General features: G+C 37.9%; 1 protein-coding gene across 1 annotated transcript; it reads right to left on the bottom strand.

Moving 5' to 3' along the window:
* Window positions 1-19,568: 19,568 nt before the first annotated feature.
* Window positions 19,569-20,248, bottom strand: LOC125374567 (procyclic form-specific polypeptide A-beta-like). Its single transcript, XM_048385440.1, has 2 exons — window positions 20,147-20,248; window positions 19,569-19,868 (listed from the first exon to the last, which is right to left on the bottom strand). The coding sequence occupies exons 1-2, from the start codon at window positions 20,246-20,248 to the stop codon at window positions 19,569-19,571; spliced, it is 402 nt and encodes a 133-aa protein (XP_048241397.1).

The following is a 20,248-nucleotide window of genomic DNA, read 5'->3' as shown; positions in this document are numbered from 1 at the left end:
ACAATTGATCTTTACCATCTCCGTTGAAACAACAACGCTTATGTATACACTATATCGTGTGACTGCTACATCATCTGAGCAGAAACAATCAACTTTTAAGGTTTCACAAAGCCAAGACCAGGTGTCAGCGATGGATGTTATTTGAGAATATCCCAAAGATCTAAAATGACTCAATGTACTGGAATATTTCATTAGACATTACCAAGATACGATCTGCCAGAACTAAAATTCTGGAGACTTTGATAATGCAAACTTGGAAACTTCTAAAACAATCGCAGCACTGGTATATTTTTATTTTTAAGTCAAATAAGCATTTTGAACTATATATTAGTAAGTGAGGAATCCGAGATATAAGTTCGTTATTATTTATGTCACGAAACCTTGTCAAACCATTGTCCACTATGGATGTACGGGATATAACCTACCAGAACATAAATCATAATATAACTGATAGTTTAAGGATGATATAACTTATAAACATGTGTTGCAATGATTTATTGCCCCAGTACTTTCCTGGGATTTCTTACCTATATGATTAAATACGATCATTTCGAGAATACTTGGCTATGACATTCGCTAGCCCTAACGGACACGCTCAGACAGAAAATGGGTCAGAGCTTAATTCCTTGGTTAGCAGTAAAATTGCAAATTCTACGCAGACAAGCAACGGAGAATTTGAGTTTACGAACAATCCGCGACTATACGGCATCTTGGATAAACCACACATATGGAGATATGTCCTAACTAGAGTGACCACACATGTTATTACAATGGCGACCGAAAAGGAAGCTAAATGTCCTGTAGTAATTTGTAATAAATGTGTAATGTACATAGATTGTCGTCATTTAATCCAAGTAACTGTGTGTGTCATCATGAAACAGGCGTCATGTGAACAATGCTTTCGAACGTCGTAGGCGAAATCGTATATTGTACTATGTCATGCACATTACATGTACATGACATATTGCATAAACTGCCTTTTAACCTGCACACAAGGGTCAGATAAATCATCGTTGTATTTTCCTTTGGATATTAAACAGCAAATTCAATTAATGCTTTCAAGGACCGTGAGTGGTGGTAGGCCAGCGTATCAGTTGATGCATTGTCACGCTAAAATGCGTTCTCATGCCCAATATGAGTGCAATTTGCGTCTGTTATCTGAAGCATTTATACGTATCGAGACGATATAAATAATGTAACACGATTTCTCACATCTCTATTTCTCACTTGTCCTGCTTGACTTATTAATTTTGCCATCACCGGGGATAAATATTTCCAATGATCATCTCTTAAGGATCATTTCAAGTATTAGCTGTCATTTAATTATAGGATTTTTAAAAGAAATATAACTTATTGATAAACTTGCATTGTGTAGATAGTTATTTTTTTATAGTGTCGTGTTTAATCTGTAACTTAGATGGTTAGTGGCTGTATCCTCAAAGGGGGTTCAAATGGCGTAAATATTTCTGACAAAGCGATACAGTTATGTGTTTTGTAATAGTTTTTCATGAAGATAGCCCTTCTTTAAGCTTTCACTATTCCAAGGGTTGCTTTCAAATGTTAGTTAATGATATCTGAATGATGATTTCGTTGACAATTACCATTAAATGACTTATCAAACCAGCTGATCATAAATCAAAGAAAGATATGTGTTCAAGGATAAAAAACGGATACAATCAAAAAACATGCAAAGATTTATTAATTCACGTCATACAAGTCGTATGCGAAAGAGGTGGAGTCCTGCCTTATGATCCGGACAATGTGCATGAACCATCTTAATATCCACCATAGCCCTTTCCGCCATAGAAGGGACGGCCACGATTATAGATATCTTGGTCAGCGTATTGCTTGTTGAACTGTTGTTGATTGATGGTGGCATACTGTCTGAAGTTTTGGTTGTTAAATACATCATTTCCTGGTCCGTATCCTTGCCCGTATCCTCCTCCAATTGGGTATGTTGGGTAGGTTGGGTATGTGGCTGAGGCCATTGCCACCACCAGAACCAAACAAAGAGCAACAGCCAAGGTTTTCATGGTTGATATCTCTGTTGTCAAAGGAAAAGGATACAATTTTAGATGATACCTTCAGTTAAGTTCAAATTCAGCAACATTCATTTGTAACATACATTATATTTAATGGGCCGTTACTGATCTTTCCAGACACAAGTCCATTATCTCCCCCAGCAGCCCCCATCCCAGCCCCCAAACAGTATGAATAATGCATTCATCCCTGCTAATTATTTGCGGCCACCCCAGGATTTTCCTCGGATTTCTTACCTTTATGATTAAATATGATGATTTCGAGAACACTTGGCTATGCCATTAGCTAGCCCTAACGGACACGCTCAGACAGAAAATGGGTCAGAGCTTAATTCCTTGGTTAGCAGTAAAATTGCAAATACTACGCAGACAAGCAACGGAGAATTTGAGTTTACGAACAATCCGCGACTATACGGCATCTGGGAGACGCATCAGAATTACAATTAATCACATAGAGATGATTCAGTATGCACTATTCTTGACAGGGTTAAACTGAATTCAAAAAATGTGAAAACAGCAAAAGGTAAACTGTGTGCGTCATCATGAAACATGGGTCATGTGAACAATGCTTCAGATGTGAAGCCTTTCCATGTTCATTGCACACTGATATCGAAGTTAGTAGGTGAAATCGTATACTGTACTTTGTCATTCGTATTACATGTTCATGACATATTTCACATATTGTCTATTTAGCAGTATACATAGGATAAATCATCACTGTGTTTTCATTCAGATATCAAACAGCACATCAGCTGATCATGTATTATATGTAATGTAATAATGTCCCTCGTACCCACCCCAAGCCACCCCAACCCTGCTCGCCCCATGCACATACAAAGTTTCTCGGGTAGCCTAGTGGTTAAAGCGTTCGCTCGTTACGCCGATGACCCGGGTTCGATATCCGACATGGGTACAATATGTGAAGCCCATTTCTGGTGTCCCCCGCCGTGATATTGCTGGAATATTGCTGAAAGTGGCGTAAAACCATACTCACTCACTCACTCACTGTAAGAAGCGGAATATCTGCACTTGTACGCAGCCGATGTAATTCAAAATTAACATCTCGTTTTCAGTTTCAACACAATCTGTGATCAGAATCGGTAGAGCAGGACATGCATACCCTATTCGTTTACGTTGAACACCTGATTTACAGTGATTCTTTCAAATACACTATACCACTATATAACATTCAGGTCCACGCAGAATTCCGCTCATGGGCCTAAAAACGGAAAATACAGATAATATTTCCGTAATTCGGCCCATGGACTTCGGATATCAATTTTGGAGTGATCTTCCTTAAATTAATACCTTGTACGAATGGCCTGCCCTATTCAGATAAGAAAGCGTAAGCTTCCAAATTAGCCCTGGGCCTTTTCGAAATTATTTTTTTTATCGAGCAGGTGCTATTTTATTGATGTTATTACTTGAAAAAAGAGCCAGTGGTATAATCGGTGCATCTATGTGTATCTACAGCTTCAGCTGACAGGAAAACCGGCTTTACGTCATATTTCCGTGGCACATTTCCGTGGCACATCTCCCAGGACCTTGATCGCACCAATAAATCTCTCATGTTATTTTGACATGTTTATTTAGAATCGCACAATGAATAAATGCTACATGCCAATCATTCACATGAATATGGGAACATATTATATATCTCCACGATATGGGTGGTGGAACAGTCATGTCAATGCTCTATTTCTCTGTGAGTGAGTGAGTGAGTTAATGCTTTACGTCACATCGGCAATATTCCAGCCATATCGTGACGAAAAATGTGACAATTTGAATACATACATTTTTAACTAAATTAAAACCTGTCATCGATGGACAGTAAAATTACTAGAATATCACAGTTTATTATTTAAAACTAGCATACAACTATAAAAAAGATAGCACTATAAATTACGGTACAGTATGAAAAAGGGCTATAGATCGCCAGCAGCTGAAGGTAGATCACCATGCTAGCACTGCAAACACGAAAACGTCGTTTTTTTCCGTATATGGTCATTGGACGGAAAAACGACGTTATTTGGACGTTTTCAAACCATCGTTTTTCCGTCCAAATAACGTCGTTATTTGACATCGGAATTAACTGGGAGAGAACGATAGCGTTAAGCTCCTCCCTTTCTTGATTGACATTGTCAATCAAGCAACAGCGTCTACCGGTATTTCTACTTCTCAGATTTCATTGGTCAGTCCCCGCGTGTTAGATTACAGGCCCGCGTTTGACGCTGCACTCGAAGCACTTAGCGGAAGTACTGAAATCAATCGTTCTGCGCATGCGGATTACTTAATGCCTTGACCACATTTTCCGTTCTGTGCATGCGCGATTTCGCGTATTGTTTCCTAGATTTAATGTCACCACTATTTGACAATGGTTCATAAACACAGTCACGTGAAGGTTCGGAATCGTAACGAGTATCTCCATTTAAATTGAAGAGGATCCCCAGTGATATGGGAGATTCCAAGATGAAACTATTCTATGGCTATCTAGGCTGCCACCCAAACCGATCTAAACGGGACCCGATAGCTTATTGTATGCTATATAGTCATATGGAAGTGGACAAGAACTATACATTGTATTCCGGCCGATTGTTCTTGCATTTACTTATAAGTCAGGAAAATGGACTTAAAAGGGGAGTTGTTGAATGTAATTATTTTAATTATTAAATGTTGCCTATACACTAATCTGGACGAACTTCTCATTGTTCTGTTTATGTCATCCTATATACTATTAGTATGTAACCGTTCTAAATTCAACCTATCACATAACATTATATTGTTCATAGTATCAAAGTTTAATCAACATTATCAAGAGCAGCGATTTAAACCACTGAAACACCCAAACACAAGGCTGTTATCAAGCGCTAGTGCAGACGTGATGCATCGTAAAAACTGTATCGTGATGTCTTCAGAAATACAATTATACTACGAGATAATACGGCTAACGCTGACTCACCGGTGGAACAAAGACAATATCGCTAATACAGATATAACGTATTTGAATGTTAATACTAAAGACAAACAGTCATTATTTTTGCAGTGACGATATAACACGTATACACGTTTATTGTTAACTTTCACCAGTTTTGCTCTTCATTTTAATAACTTTGTTTTCACATATATATGTAGCAATACCCGACAAGCATGTCATACATAATTACGGGGCAGTTTTCAATCTTGTACTGACTTAATCTGGTGTTAATGAGCGAAGTTTATTGGCTTGTGTGTAAAACCCCGTTTTTCTGGTAATCCTATTATTACTTAGTTTATTTCTATCTAATGACACCCTGTACTCTGGATCATGGCTCCGTGACTATCCATAACAATTATGATGAACATTCAGTTCAAGTAAATGAATGAGTTTGTTTTGACGCTACAGTCAGTCAAAAAACCAATGCTGTGAGGTTTGATAACACACTTCTACCAGGTCGAGCATCGTGGATCCTCATTTTCTGCCTAAAGAGAATCATAGTTCATATGCTAATCCATCTGCGAACACCCTCCCACTCAAGATGACCTTACTTGTTGCTAAATCTATCATCTATCCCCCCAATCTCACCCCCCCCCCCCCCCCGCCCCCGCCCCCCACACGCACGCAAACACGCAAACACGCAAACACACACACACACGCACACGCACACGCACACGCACACACACACACACACACACACACAAACAACTGACCAAAATAACCTGGACAGGAAATACTGCTGATAGCCTCTGGTCAACTCAGCCGCGCCACCGCAGAATGTTCGTCCAACTCTGCAGGGGGCATTCTCAGTGGCTTCAAACGCGCTGAAATGTTTTCGCCTTGCATCCAAGATGGTGGACAAGTGAAATCGTATGAAATTTGGCTATTTTAGGTCCTATCTCTTTTTTGATTACCCAATAAAGTCAATTCATAGTTACACGGTTGTGAAGAAGCTTACAACTTTATAAGACTTATTCATCTCATTCCAAAAAAGCTACTCGAGCTCACATAAAGTTGTAGTTATTATGTCACCGTTTTATTTCTTTAAAAATATATTACATGTTCAACAATAACAATTAAGATGAACATTCAATTTCCGATATAAGTAAATGAATAAGTGTGTTTTACGCCACAATAAGTCAAAGACCAACGTTGTCCGGTCTGATGACACACAATCTACCAGGTAACACATTGAAGTCTCCACTGTGGGTATTCCTGGGGACGAAAAGGCCCCATGTACCTAGGAATTTCATCAATACATTCATGTGCGGCATTCTCTGCCTAAAGAAGATCATATAGTTAACATGCTAATCCAACTCGAACTACCATCCCGCTCAAGATGAATGTTTTATGTAACATCCAACAGGCCCACATTTACGCACGCACGCACGCACGCACTCACGCACGCACGCGCACACACATATTTGGATTTACCAATCCCTGAATTGAGAAGACGTGCGTTACGAAGCTCCTCCAAGTCATCATCAATATCCGTATATGTCTGTGATATCATTACCCATCCAAAGCCGAATATACATTTATTGTGTTTTCTTGACAACAAATGTTATAATTGGGATAACACTTTCTGAGTAAAGTACAGATTCTCGTACTTTCTTGGGTTGAGTCCCGTCCGGGATTTGAACCCCCACTGTGAGTGAGGCACCCAATCGCCAGAACACAAAGTTGGCGATCTAACCCAGCCACCAAACCAAAAATGTTAGTCCAGATGACGTATACTTTGTGTACTCCTCTGACAAGAGAAAAATGGCACGGCTTCTATGACCGAAAGCTTTGAACCAACAATGCCTTTAAGAAAGTGGTCAACAGTGACACACATTATATTTGGATACCACTTTCTCAGTAAACCACATATTTTTAGGGTGTGGATAATAGACGTGGATAGTTGATTATCAATGGACAAATTAAAGCCAAAACTTAACTTATGAATGATTCGTAATGGGAAATGGACAATGGGAAAACGGGAGGCGGGGTAATCAGCGCCATGCCAGTTATCTGTTGGCTTCCCTTGTTGCGTTCCCTTCTTTGCTATCTTTTTACTTTTGTTGTTCTTACAGGTACAAATATATGTCCTCTGCCTCATAGCATTTAATAATATGCACCTGATGAAGGAGAAAGTATGTATTCCGAAACGCAGTGTTCCTCCGTTGACATCCATAAATATTTTTCCTTGTGTGTATCAGTTCTTAATGCTCTTCAAAGACTCAATCTAGCTTTGTTTTCAAATGTGGTGATATTTGCGTAGAATATAATATGGTCATGCCTATATACATTTGGGTCTTTGTCTACATAAGCATTTAGACATACAATTTAGAGCTAAGGACATTGCCAATTCTGCAGGCATGAAGTACACGTCATAGCAAGCTGTGATCTTTATTCATACTTTAGATATTCGTAATGGAGATCTGTAACTGAAGTTTACCGTAATCTTCCGCAACTCTCACCTCCTGACCAGTTGAACGTCTTAGTGCATTCAGATGCCATTGTAAAATTCCAGGCTGCCCCTCTTTCTGTGATGTTTTGACGGATGAAATCTATTGCGTTATAATAATCTCTGTTTGCTGATATATAATATGTACTTGTTGTAAAATATTTACGATTTTTTAAACGTGTAATTCGATGCATATGCAATGCAATGTGAACATAAGTGCGGATGCACGAAGGCGGTTATAGTCATAGTTATACTGCGATGGATGTAGGGGAATGGTAGGGGGGTGAATGTATGTATGAAAGCACGAATACCAATACATGAGGGCGGATATAGTTATAGTTCGATGAATGTTGGGGAATGGTGGGAGGATGGATGAAAAGCATGCGCATGGATCCATGATGGCTGACGTAGACATAATGGTGGGGAAAGAAGAATGTGATCTCTCTTATCTGTCTGTACCATCAACTTAACTGCCCTCACCCCCTGCAGTTTTCCCGTCCCATATTGCCAAGCAGGTGACCCACAAGGAGGAATACCGCCCTCCCTCAGTCCAGTGATAATGTGCCTAGCACAATATGTTGGGGATACGTAGCCTTGCTGTGGGCAAACATTTTGTAACAATTTGGCAAACATTGATATGTAAACAGCAAATATTATTCAGTTTTTATTTCAACAAAAACGGAAAACATCGGATCCTACTTATTTTGTGGATACCATAACAATAAATCAAGCCAATAGATCGTTTGAGCTGGCATGAATATAAAAAAATAATTAGCAAGTCGATAGTCATAATTCCCTCTGTTGGTCCCACGTGAAATGTTCTTCATGAATAGAATAGATGGCTGATAGACGTTCGACCGAATAATATCATTTGCTAACTTCAACTGTTCATCTAATTTCCATGAATGTATGTTACATAGTTCATATGTTCATGGGCTTCTTCACTGAATGTATAGTGTGGAGGACTACTTCACTTGAGGATAAGTAACATAAATACTGATGATAATTATGATAGTATTGCCATTATTATTCCTTCAGATTATTAAAAAAAAAGTTATTATGTTTTCATAGAGAGAAAGAGGTATGGAGATTGTGAGATTATTTTTAGCATCGGAATTGTTAACATAATTCTTAAAGATATTATGTTTTGTTTGTTTGTTGTTAAATGCTGCACTCAGCAACGTAAGGATATTAAAACATTACATTTAGGTTCAGTTGTATTTTTATATTTGTATCATTTTGCAAATGTTACAGAGACCTGATAAGGGATATATAATAATGTATAGTCGCTATTCTTAAAGTAAGAATATGTTAGATTTATCAACCAGAAATATTGCACACAAGAGGATAATCAGATTTCATGACACTATTCAACGTCGAAGTCAACGATATTTGTGTATGTTATTGCTACATGACACGGATACGTCATGATAAAGCAATTAGAAATTGGCATTTGATGATATAAGATAGCTACGCGATAAATCACAAAGAACAAAGAAGGAAGCGATATTTATTTCACGATAAAACATTGTTCTATCATGACGTCATTTATTGAGATTCGAACATGCACTCGCAACTTGAAAAGTAAAATTTGTAAATTTGACCTTATTTTTTAGAGGTATGTGTCTAGTGAGTTGTTCCCAATAAATGTTGCTGGAGAATCCGAAAGTGAGAGTGATATGACAATCGGTATTTGGAGAAAAGGTACAGATGATTGACGAGAAAATTGTGAGAATATGCGGGACCAAACTCAAATCCTAAAATGGATTTATCTAGCATGGCCGCTGTCGGATTCTATTCAAGGAATCATCATTATTTAAGTACGGGTAAATATTGTAAAGCGTGTATTTTTTCCTAATTTAACACCCTAAAAGAGGCTGTGCGTAATGTTGATATCTCATATAGAAATAAACGAGTCTCGGTCGTTGTTTATCGTACAATAAACAACTCCCACTTGTCGTTTGGTTTCTTAACTACATGACCATATACACTAACATTATATCTTTTCATGTTTATCGGTCAACAAAAGCGACATAAGCATTTCCATTATCATGAGAAACCCTTGCCAAAAGTAGCGCCAACTGCACCATTGCGACAACATCAGGAGCATGTTTCATGATTCATCATAATAAATGATGACATTGGATGCTCGTAAAAACGCGAGCTCATTCCGACCCACTCATCCATTCCAACACATCCAAAGGCAAGCCAATTGTTCACCCGAAAAGGCAGAGAATTGCATCTGACATCATTTTTGTCATTGATACGTCAAACCTGGAAATGCCGTCTACACGTCCAACACAAAGCCCAAGCCAGGACCCAAATCCTTCAAACCCGGCCAAAGTTCTGTTAATTACATACATTTCCCCCTAACCTTAAATAATCTATACTAGTTCTGAAGTAAATCGTATTTACCTGTATGAACCGTCTTATGTTATTTATTGCCGATAAACAGAATATGCACACTTTCTGAAAGTACTGTGTGATAAGTCACGCCCCAAACCTATACTCTCGATATACATGCTGCTCTTACTTAAAAAAGAATATTGGGTTAACAAGATACGTATATTAAAGTACCATGCTTTCCTGATGTGCTCTCATTCTAATTTGAAGTAATGGCATAAATAGTTACCACTCATCTTTCAATATTTTTCAAGGTTGGGTTAATCACGAACATATTTGAATATGTACACCATCTATACTTACTTATCTTTATACTTAAAGGCATCAGGTTTGTCTGTCATAAGACCCCGAAACAAAGCTGTCCAACACATCCCAATATTTGGCTCTTGGCTCCTTGTTCTTATATTTTATAAGTATTGTTTAAACAACTGTTTTTTTCTGTAAAATATGTTCATTTCAGAAATTAGATGTTATTCTAGCATCAGGTCTGTGGTACGTTCACTGCATCAGCATTACATAAAACGATATTTACATATATAAATACATACAGAGGAAATGCTTAACATTTATCTTTTAAGGAAGAGTGCAGGACGACTTGCTTTATACATATAAATGTGGACATATATGTATGGACATTTGGATGATACAGATATACCTCCTTAAAGATAGTGTTCGTAGATGACTGTAGAAAATGGAATAATTATGTGAGTAATCGTGTTAATACCACGTTCAGCAATATTTAGCCATATTGCGATATTGGTTTCCAACATACAAGACGGACCATGGAATTATGACTTGAATTTGGACCTGGCTTTCTGGTGTGATGTAACACCCCAGAATCTCTGGTAGAAAAAGGGCTCAAAGCACGAATTAAGATCACGAGATGATACTGATGTATGCATCGGGACATATATTTGCGTAGTATTACTACCTTAATTCATCAGTATATATGTATTTTGCATAAAAGGATATTATAGGATCGACGCTGACATGCGCATATAACCTATTCACCAGTGCTGTAATATTTCATTTCTTCTAACACATATCGACACGAGAAATTATATTTAAATTGAAAAGGAGCCCAAGTGGGATAGAAATTTGAGTCTGAACCTGTTGAACAAGGCTTGTTTCATTTTGGGCTATAGCATTGCCGCAAGGCCTGGGCGGAAGGGAACACCTGTTTGCACCCATCAGATACCAATCACAACTTCTCTCTCCAAACGAAAACAAAATACGAAAAATGTCGAAAGTGTATCCTTCTAATTTTCTATTTAGATACATGTTTTAACTTTAAAGTAATTATATGTATCTCATGTATTATTGGTATCTGTGATGCTGGTACCGTTTTGTTGCCATTGTGTAGCTTTTGTGGAGTTATTATGAATATCAAATACATGCCTTGAAATATGGACTTGTGAAAGATCGGTGATCTTGATGATAATGACTAAATTGTTTGGTCCAGACTGGATTATTAACGAACCACCGTCATATAGCTGGTATATTGCTGAGTGCGGCGTTAAACAACAAACAATCAAACAAAATCTATATAATTATTAAACACCTTCCAACAATGAGAAATTAAACTTATATTTTCTAAATATTCTGTTATATTTATAACATAATTTGATTCATAATTTAATTATTGCGTTGCTTTCTTCCCTGTCATTCAATGTGCATGTTCAAACCCCTAAACTTTTAATATTTCATTTTTCATAAATGGCTACGTTAGTGCGTTGCCTAGATCTCTCGTTACCTATTCACAAGATTAGATTAAAATAATTTGTTTTACTATCATATTTCTGTTTATCTTATTCATAATATGAAATTAATAATTCATTTATAATAGTATAGATCACATTCGTGTATATCACTATCTGATGCTAAGGTTTTATTTCAGAAAATATAATTAATTCTAAATGTAGAAAGATACACAATTTGCCATTATTTGACTTTTAAACTGTACAAAGTATGATATAATGATCAGAATGCCTGTAACGGGTAGTATTTAAGAAAGAAATATTTGTCGAGAAGTCCCATTTTTCAGATATGCCCTTCAGTAGTATTATTGCATATCTCCAGAGAGAGGTTTACATTGTAGTTCTCATAATTCAATAAGCAACATAGAAAAAATATATGCTACCATGACGAAAGAATACAGAGTATACATAACTCGCAATTCTATATATTCAGCAAACAGCCCAAAACCGAAACTCCACAACATATCCGATTACACTGATTAAGGCTGTCCCAGTTCTCAATGCGATACTGACGCCCGTTCGTCTCCCAGACCATAAAGAATAAATTTAAAAGGAATCCAGCTCAAGTCTAGAACGATTTGGCAAGCCTAGATTGCCTTAATTCTATCCATGAAAGTAAGCATTAATAAAAAAATATTGTTCTTGTCTGCTTCAGATTATATTTTGTAGATACTTATTTTAACTAGGAAAATTGTACTGACACCGGCGCTGTCCCTATTGAAGCTATCCATAAGAATTTCGAATTGCCGTCCATTGTTCGATGTCAATACATCGATGACAAGTGAGGATATCATAAAGTAATCGTTGATGCCGCGCTACACTTTGATAACAGTTATTATCAAGTTGACTGGTGTGTACATTACTACAGTGAACATGTACATGATCGTGCCCTAATAATCAAATGCCGTAATGTCAAATACTAATTTATTATTGTGTGATGAATTTAACTGGATCAGTGGTAACATGTGATATTAATATTTCTTTCCTGGTTGGTCCATACATGTCTACAAAATGAAAATAATACAATTAAAATGGAGCATAGAACAATTCTTAATTGCAGGCTAGAGCTGTGGAAATCTAGACTTTCCCAATCATTATAGACTTGAGTTGGTCTCATGTTTTACATTATTCTCTTGGGTCAACGTCACAGCTCATACACTAACAAGACCAGCTTGCCCCCCGCCGGAGCTCCCGGATTTTGGTTATATCATCTAACATGGCCAACTCTGCTCTTAAGTAAACAAGAACCTAATCAGCGAGGGGTCCTTTATCATCCCTATGTGGCTGCTTATAAAAATCTGATATCTTTTCCCAAAGACCTGGTTAATAATATATTTTCTGCTGAATATTCGAAACAAATAGAGTGAGTTGGTACTACATGTACATATGTATACGGTTCTATTTTAAATGACTGCAGCGATCCATTATGAAAACAATTTGTTTTAACGCCGCTTTCAGCAGTATTCCAGTGATATATGACGGCGGTCTGTTGTACATGAAATATATGCAAATTGAATCCGCAAATAAGTATCGCATGCAGTATACAGTATATCAACTGCAATATACTGTATACAACATTCAGTATACAGTGTGTCGCGAGTTCTGCGCTGGGCTGGAGCACACATTTCCTACACCTCTCCCTTCGGCAAACACATCACGAGGGTTGCAACGAGGTCACAGGTCACAGGTCAGGCGTGCATTCGTCAGTTGTCTAATACGGTCAAGAGTAAGATCTTCCGGAAGACCACTGCACTGGAGGTATGTGGATTATTGAGGAGGTACTACGTGTTTGGAGGTACTACGTGTTTGGAACTGGGAGTTGAACACTAAGCACTTTTAGAGAAGAGATCACAATAAAACGTTATGGACTCGCGGACGGACTTGTGTTTTCATTTCAAGACGTACATTTATCAGGTTGAACTTCCTAACTGTAACAATAACTGAACTTTACGCCTTTTATACACATTTGTGATGGGGCGACAATGCGACGAGACATATTTTGACCTTGAAAATGTCGCGTTACGGCATCGTCGCCCTTTTGTAAAATAATGAAAAGGATTATCAAAGAGCGACAATGCGAACACGCGACACTGCGACAAATGGCCAATTGTCGCGCTTTTGTTAATTTTGACACGTTTTGCTTTTATTTTTGTAAAGACGTCAATGCGACAATGCGACGACGAGACAATGTCCCTTCCATAGTAATCCGTGCAAATAAAACTGAGTAATGAAATAGAAGTCTGACATGCCAGTTAAAAGATAGAGTGTTGCAGCTTCTGATTTCATAGATCTTCAAGAAGGGTTATCAATAATGGGATGGGTGATGAGTTCAACTGCATACGCTGTGATTAACAATAATGCTCCGAGTCAATACATTTTGTCAAATGTATGACATGTATTACGTGAATGAACATATTGTTTATACTCGTCCATGTTTTTGACGGACAAAATAATTTACATGCTCGGTAAAACTGAGGACGGGCATCATTGTGTGTTTCCATGCTTTGTTCAGGTGAACAATTAACTTGTCCTTGCATGTGTTTGTGACGGGCGCCACTTGTGTGGCAGGATACGCTCACCTTTTCCCGAACACCCATTGGATGACCTGAACCACTTCGGATTTTTATCCCACATCAGTCTGATACACCATGATATAACTGAAATACTGAAATACTGTACAGTTGAAAATGATGTTTAATGCGATTACCGTAGTGTGTTACTGCAACTGTTCATATTTTGTGCAGTGATGTTATGTATTATGTAAAAGAAAGCATATTCAATTATCCAATTGATTTGAATAGAATATACTTGCGTTAGTGTATTTTATTAACGCCCCAAATCGTAATTTAAACACATAAAATAACAGATCACGCATGGTGCCTTGACTTACTACTAGATTTAATGGGCAACCCCAGAATACAATAGTTCCCCCCAAAGCGAGGAACATATGTTTTAGTATGTTTACAAGAAATAAATTCCAAACAATATCCTCATTAGATGAGAAGATCTTGAACAGAATGACCTCAGTAAGTCAATTACAATGACAGAGCGTCGTAATACATTTACATCAAGTACAATACGTCAAAATGGCCGACACGATAAACGTGACGGGAGATATTTTCGAAGTTGTTAATTAACCTGTGGCTATTTCAAGCCTTTGGCATCACTGATCAATTAGCCGATCATTGAAAGGTCATTGTGAAGATGTGTCAAATAGATACTAAGGTAAATTCATAGATTTCTGTAAATTGTCACTGCGACAGTTTGGATTTTTTTTTGTGTTTTTTCTCTCTGGGATGGGTTGTAGCGAGGGTATCCTTAAATGGGCTTGCAACCACGCTTCTGTATGAATTCGTACCAGGGAATTCCAAGGTGTTTCCCCAGGAATGTGGAAATAGTAAGTGTTTACGCCTTTTCAAGAATACAGTCACGTGAAGAACGTCATGTGACCGACCTCGCGTCCAAGTCGTAAATCTTGTAAACTTCACATTAAAAAATTAGTTATTGTTATAACCAAATGAAACACAACCCATTATCCGATTGGGGTAACTGTACATAGCCGTTACAACAATAAACTTAGTAACATTGTTTGGTTTGACTTCTTGGCGCGTGTCTGAATTCCATTAACATGTAAAATATCCTAAAACTAGCTTATCAGCAAATCTCGCAGCACTGCGCGCGAAATATACTAGAGCAAGGCATGCCAGAAATACGAAACCTAAAGCTTCCGAAAGGAAGCCTTGGACATCACGTGCGTCGGGGGACCAGCGCCATCTGATTGGCCGTTAACAGTTGTACAAGGCGGAGCAAAAAGCATCGTTTTTCCGTCCATTTTACGCTTGAAAAACCGACCCTTTTCTAGACACTTTCTAGACGCTGACCAATTAATCAATTTTAATGAATTTTTAGTCGTTTTTCCGTCCAATGACCATATACGGAAAAAAACGACGTTTTCGTGTTTGCAGTGTAGGGTCCATGGGGACTTACAGTACTTTTGCTACCTGCATGGACCCCAGCCGGATTTACATAATCCCTTCCGCTGTTGGCGATTAATGACAAATGTAGCCAGAATAAATGAACATATATTCTACGATTAAAATTGTGGTGAAAAAACATTACTTTGAATGACGTGGTCTGACATACCCTCTCAGGGGGACAATCATTTTACACTTCTTCAACCCCCATCAAGGGTAAAGCCACAAACAATCTCAGTTAACAATTTTTCCGCTACCAATACTAAACTATGTATTATTTACAGAACATAGCATCAAAATTTATGTAATAATTCTATTTCTTTTAAAAACCCAATAATTAAATGACTACTCACGTGATTAAAAAGATCCTTTAGCGATGAAACTTTGAAATACGTATCCCTTGTGATGGAAAAATCAACACAGTCAAGCAGGACATGCTTGACTGTGATTCTTTCATCACAAGGGATGCAAAATGGAGGATCTTCACCTTTTAAAATATATTCATGAGTGTACCTTGAACGGCCAATACGACATCGTCTTAAAATGACCTCTTCAAATCTGGACTGACAACCCAAGTAGGTGTAACCGATATTTGCTTTTATTGCATGTAATTTATTTATACCCACTTGGGTGTCCCACTTCTTCTGCATTAGATCTTTGATGTAAAATCTAATGACAGGTTTATAATCACTGTATGGTAGCAGAAGTGGTGTCACAGATTTGTTGAGAGCTGCTTTTGCAGCAGCATCAGCCATTGTATTACCAACAATTCCAACATGGCAGGGTAACCAACAAAAAACGATGTCATATTGGCCAGTCGCAAGATCATTAAATAACTCAAGAATTTCAATTAAAAATGGATGCTTACATGACATATTTTTAATAGCCTGAAGGCACGAAAGTGAATCTGAAAAAATAATGAAGTCTTTATATTTGGATTTGTTCTTGATATATTTTAGTGCTGTTAAAATTGCGTGCGCTTCTGCTGTGAATATGGAACTATTATCGGGTAATCGTGAAGATACTGTTCTGGATCCAATGATGGTGGCACTAGCAACTGCGCCACCATCCTTGGATCCATCTGTAAATATAGATTTATAAGTGTCATAATTGTTTCGTAATTGATTGTATTCTTGTTTATAAATAAGTGGATTTGTATCAGATTTCTTAAGTCTAGTTAATGTGAGGTCTACATTTGGCCGTACCATTTGCCAAGGAGGCGATGAAAAAAGTTGTGTGGGAGCTATATCCTGAAAGTTAATGTTCGCAGCAGAAACGACTGATTTAATTCTTATTCCTAGGGGTGGAACAAGAGATGTTTTCTTATTGTAAATGTCTTCGTAAAGAGGGTTAAATACGCAATTTAAAGCTGGATTTGACTGATTGGAATATAATTTAGTGACATATTGTAAAGATAATTTCAGACGGCGTTGTTTAAGAGAAGGCTCATCCGCCTCAACAGACAGACTTGGAATAGGAGAAGTGCGAAAGGCTCCAAGGCAAAGCCTCAGTCCTTGGTGATGGATAGTATCAAGTTTTTTTAAATTACTTTTACAGGCTCCACCATAAACGATGGGGCCATAATCAAGTTTGGAACGGATCAGTGACCTGTATAAGTGTAGGAGGGTTGTCTGATCCCCTCCCCACTTGGAATTTGATACTACTTTCAATAAATCAAGCGCCTTCAGGCATTTAGCTTTAAGTGATTTAATGTGTGGTAAGAAAGTTAAATGGCTATCAAAGATGAGTCCCAAGAATTTGGCCTCCTTTACAACTTTGATAGGGGTGCCATTCAAAAATAATTCAGGGTCTTTATGCGGCTTATATTTTCTGCAGAAGTGTATACAGTTCGTTTTAGACATAGAAAATTTGAACCCATTTTCGAGAGACCACTTATGAATTTTATTGAGACAGATTTGTAACTGCCTTTCTATGGTATGCATATTTTTACCACAACAAGATGCATTAAAATCATCCACGAACAGTGAACCATCCACTGAATTACTTAACACCTTGGACAGACTATTAATTTTAATACTAAACAAGGTGACAGACAAAATACTGCCTTGTGGGACACCCTGATCCTGATTATAATGGTCAGACAGGGTGGAACCCACTCGGACTTGAAATTGTCTGTCTGTTAAAAATTGTGATATAAAATGAGGCAACCTGCCTCTTAAACCAAAATCATGTAAATCCTTTAGAATGCCATGCTTCCAAGTAGTATCGTATGCTTTCTCAAGATCAAAGAAAATTGATACTACGTGTTGCTTATTTACAATAGCATTTTTAACAAAGGATTCTAATCGTACCAAATGGTCGATAGTACTTCGATTTTTTCGGAAACCACATTGAACATTGCTTAGAAGATTGTTGGTTTCCAAATACCATACTTATCTATTATTTACTATTCGTTCCATGGTTTTGCAAACACAACTGGTTAACGATATAGGGCGGTAATTTGAGGGATCAGTATGATCCCGGCCAGGTTTTGGTATCGGTACCACAATGGCATTATGCCATGAAGGAGGAAAATTCCCTGATGTCCATATGTGGTCAAATATATCTAAAAGCGTCTCAAGACATGATTCGGGCAAATGCTTGAGTAACTGATAATGGATATTATCATCCCCTGCAGCAGTATCCTGAGCTTGCTCAAGAGCAGTATGTAGCTCATGCAATGAAAATACTTCATTGTAGTCTTCACCATTATTTGAATCGAAATTAACCTTTTTCTTTTCCTGTTGTTTCTGATATCTCTGAAACTCGGGAACATAATTTGATGATGAAGAATTTTTGGCAAGAGTCTCGCCAAGTTTATTTACAATGGCAGATTTATCATTTATTAATTTGTCACCGTCTTTAAGATGGTGTACAGACGATTTAGAACCTTTACCTTTTATTTTTTTAACCATGTTCCACACCTTGGACATGGGTGTGCGTGAATTAATTCTGGAGACATAATTCCTCCAAGATTGACGCTTATTATGTTTATAAGCACGTCGTGCCTTGGCACTAGTTATTTTAAGAGTATTCAAGTTATGTACTGTAGGATGTTTACGGAAATATTTTTCCGCTTTCTTCCTACACTTTCTTGCTTGTTTGCATTCATTGGTAAACCATGGCTTACGAATGTGAGGATTTGCAGAGGACTTCGGAATTGTTTGGTCAGCAATGTCATTGAGTTGACTCGAAAACAACTGGATGGGATCTGGTACATTAGTGAAATGATCCGGTTTTAATTTTTCAGCACATAATGTTTCATACAAGGACCAATTTGCCTTTGTAAAATTCCACCGTGACGAAGGTGGGTCATCATTCGGTGTCATTGCTTGTAGGACAGTAGGAAAGTGATCACTTCCACAAAGGTCATCATGTACAGACCATTTGAACTCATTGTAAATATTTGAATCAGTGACGGACAGATCGAGTGCAGAGTAAGTTCCTGTGGCAGGATGTAAATAGGTGCTGGAATCGTCATTAAATAAACATAAATTATTATCAGATAGAAAATCCTCAATAACTTTCCCCTTATTGTTTGTAGTTGTACCTCCCCATAAAGGGTTGTGCCCATTTAAATCGCCCATGATGATGCACGGCTTAGGGAGCTGATCATACAAATGCTGAAGATCAGACAGTCGAAGTGTAGACGAAGGTGGAATATATAAAGAGCACAAAGTGAATGCAATGTGCAAGGTAAGGCGGATAGCAACAGCTTGAAGAGTTGTATTTAAAGGAACATCACTATGTATGATGTCATGCCTGACTAAAATAGTAGAGCCTCCAGTGGCTTTGTCACCCGGAGGAGAAAAAGAATGATGACAATTATACTGCCTCAGATCAAATGTATCCGTATGTTTAAGATATGGAGACATATAGCTGACGGCTTAAAATCTTGAACTAGTACTTGTATCTCATTAAAATTCTTACGAAGTCCTCTGCAATTCCATTGTATAAAGTTGTGAGAGCAACTCATGGAGGCTCAATTGGAGAACGGGAACGGGGTGAAGGTCCCATACGCTGTAACGACAACGATGGAGACACTTCCATATCGAGAGGTTCAAAGGTGTTGTGAACCTCGACAGGGATTGTTGAAGGCGCCTTCAGATGTTTCAGGGTCCTTAATTCCTTTTTTTTCATTTGTTTTCTCTCTTTCCTTGTTAAAAGGTGAGGTTCAAGCTCAGTCTCAGACTCAGGGTGTGGTTGAATCTCAGGCTTAGGCTCTGGTTCAGGTTCAGGCTCCAGAGAGGGAGGGGTGAATTGGCTATCAGTCTGAGTTTCAGACGATGATGTTAATTCCTCTGTAGTGGAACATAACATTGTTTGTTGATCCGAGACCCAGGAAATATCTGTTTGACAAGCATGATCAACAGTTTGCTTAGGAGAGGAGACTATGGCAGAGTAAGATCTGGATTGTAAACTGTTATGAGGTTGTTCCTTTACCAATTTCTTTGCATCAGAAAAGGAAATATTGTTTGTGTATTTGATCTTTATTATCTTTGTTTCTCTTTCAAAGACTGGACACTGTTTGGAGGAGGACATGTGCTCACCGTTGCAGTTCGCACATCTGATGTCACCTGTGCAATCAGAGCTGTCATGATTCTTACTGCAACGGGAGCAGACTGCAGAGCCACGACAGGACTTGGCGCCAT

Source organism: Haliotis rufescens, unplaced genomic scaffold, assembly GCF_023055435.1.
Source record: "Haliotis rufescens isolate VD_foot unplaced genomic scaffold, xgHalRufe1.0.p SCAF_59, whole genome shotgun sequence".
NCBI lineage: Eukaryota > Metazoa > Mollusca > Gastropoda > Lepetellida > Haliotidae > Haliotis > Haliotis rufescens.
This window is presented reverse-complemented; position numbering and strand designations above follow the sequence as displayed.

What these genes read in the sequence shown, in the direction of transcription:
- LOC125374567 (XM_048385440.1), bottom strand. Translation starts at nt 20,248, where the DNA reads ATGGCGCCAAGTCCTGTCGTGGCTCTGCAGTCTGCTCCCGTTGCAGTA. An exon ending in CAGATGTGCGAACTGCAACG is followed by an intron (nt 19,869 to 20,146) that starts GTGAGCACATGT and finishes TCTGAAACTCAG; the next exon opens with ACTGATAGCCAATTCACCCC.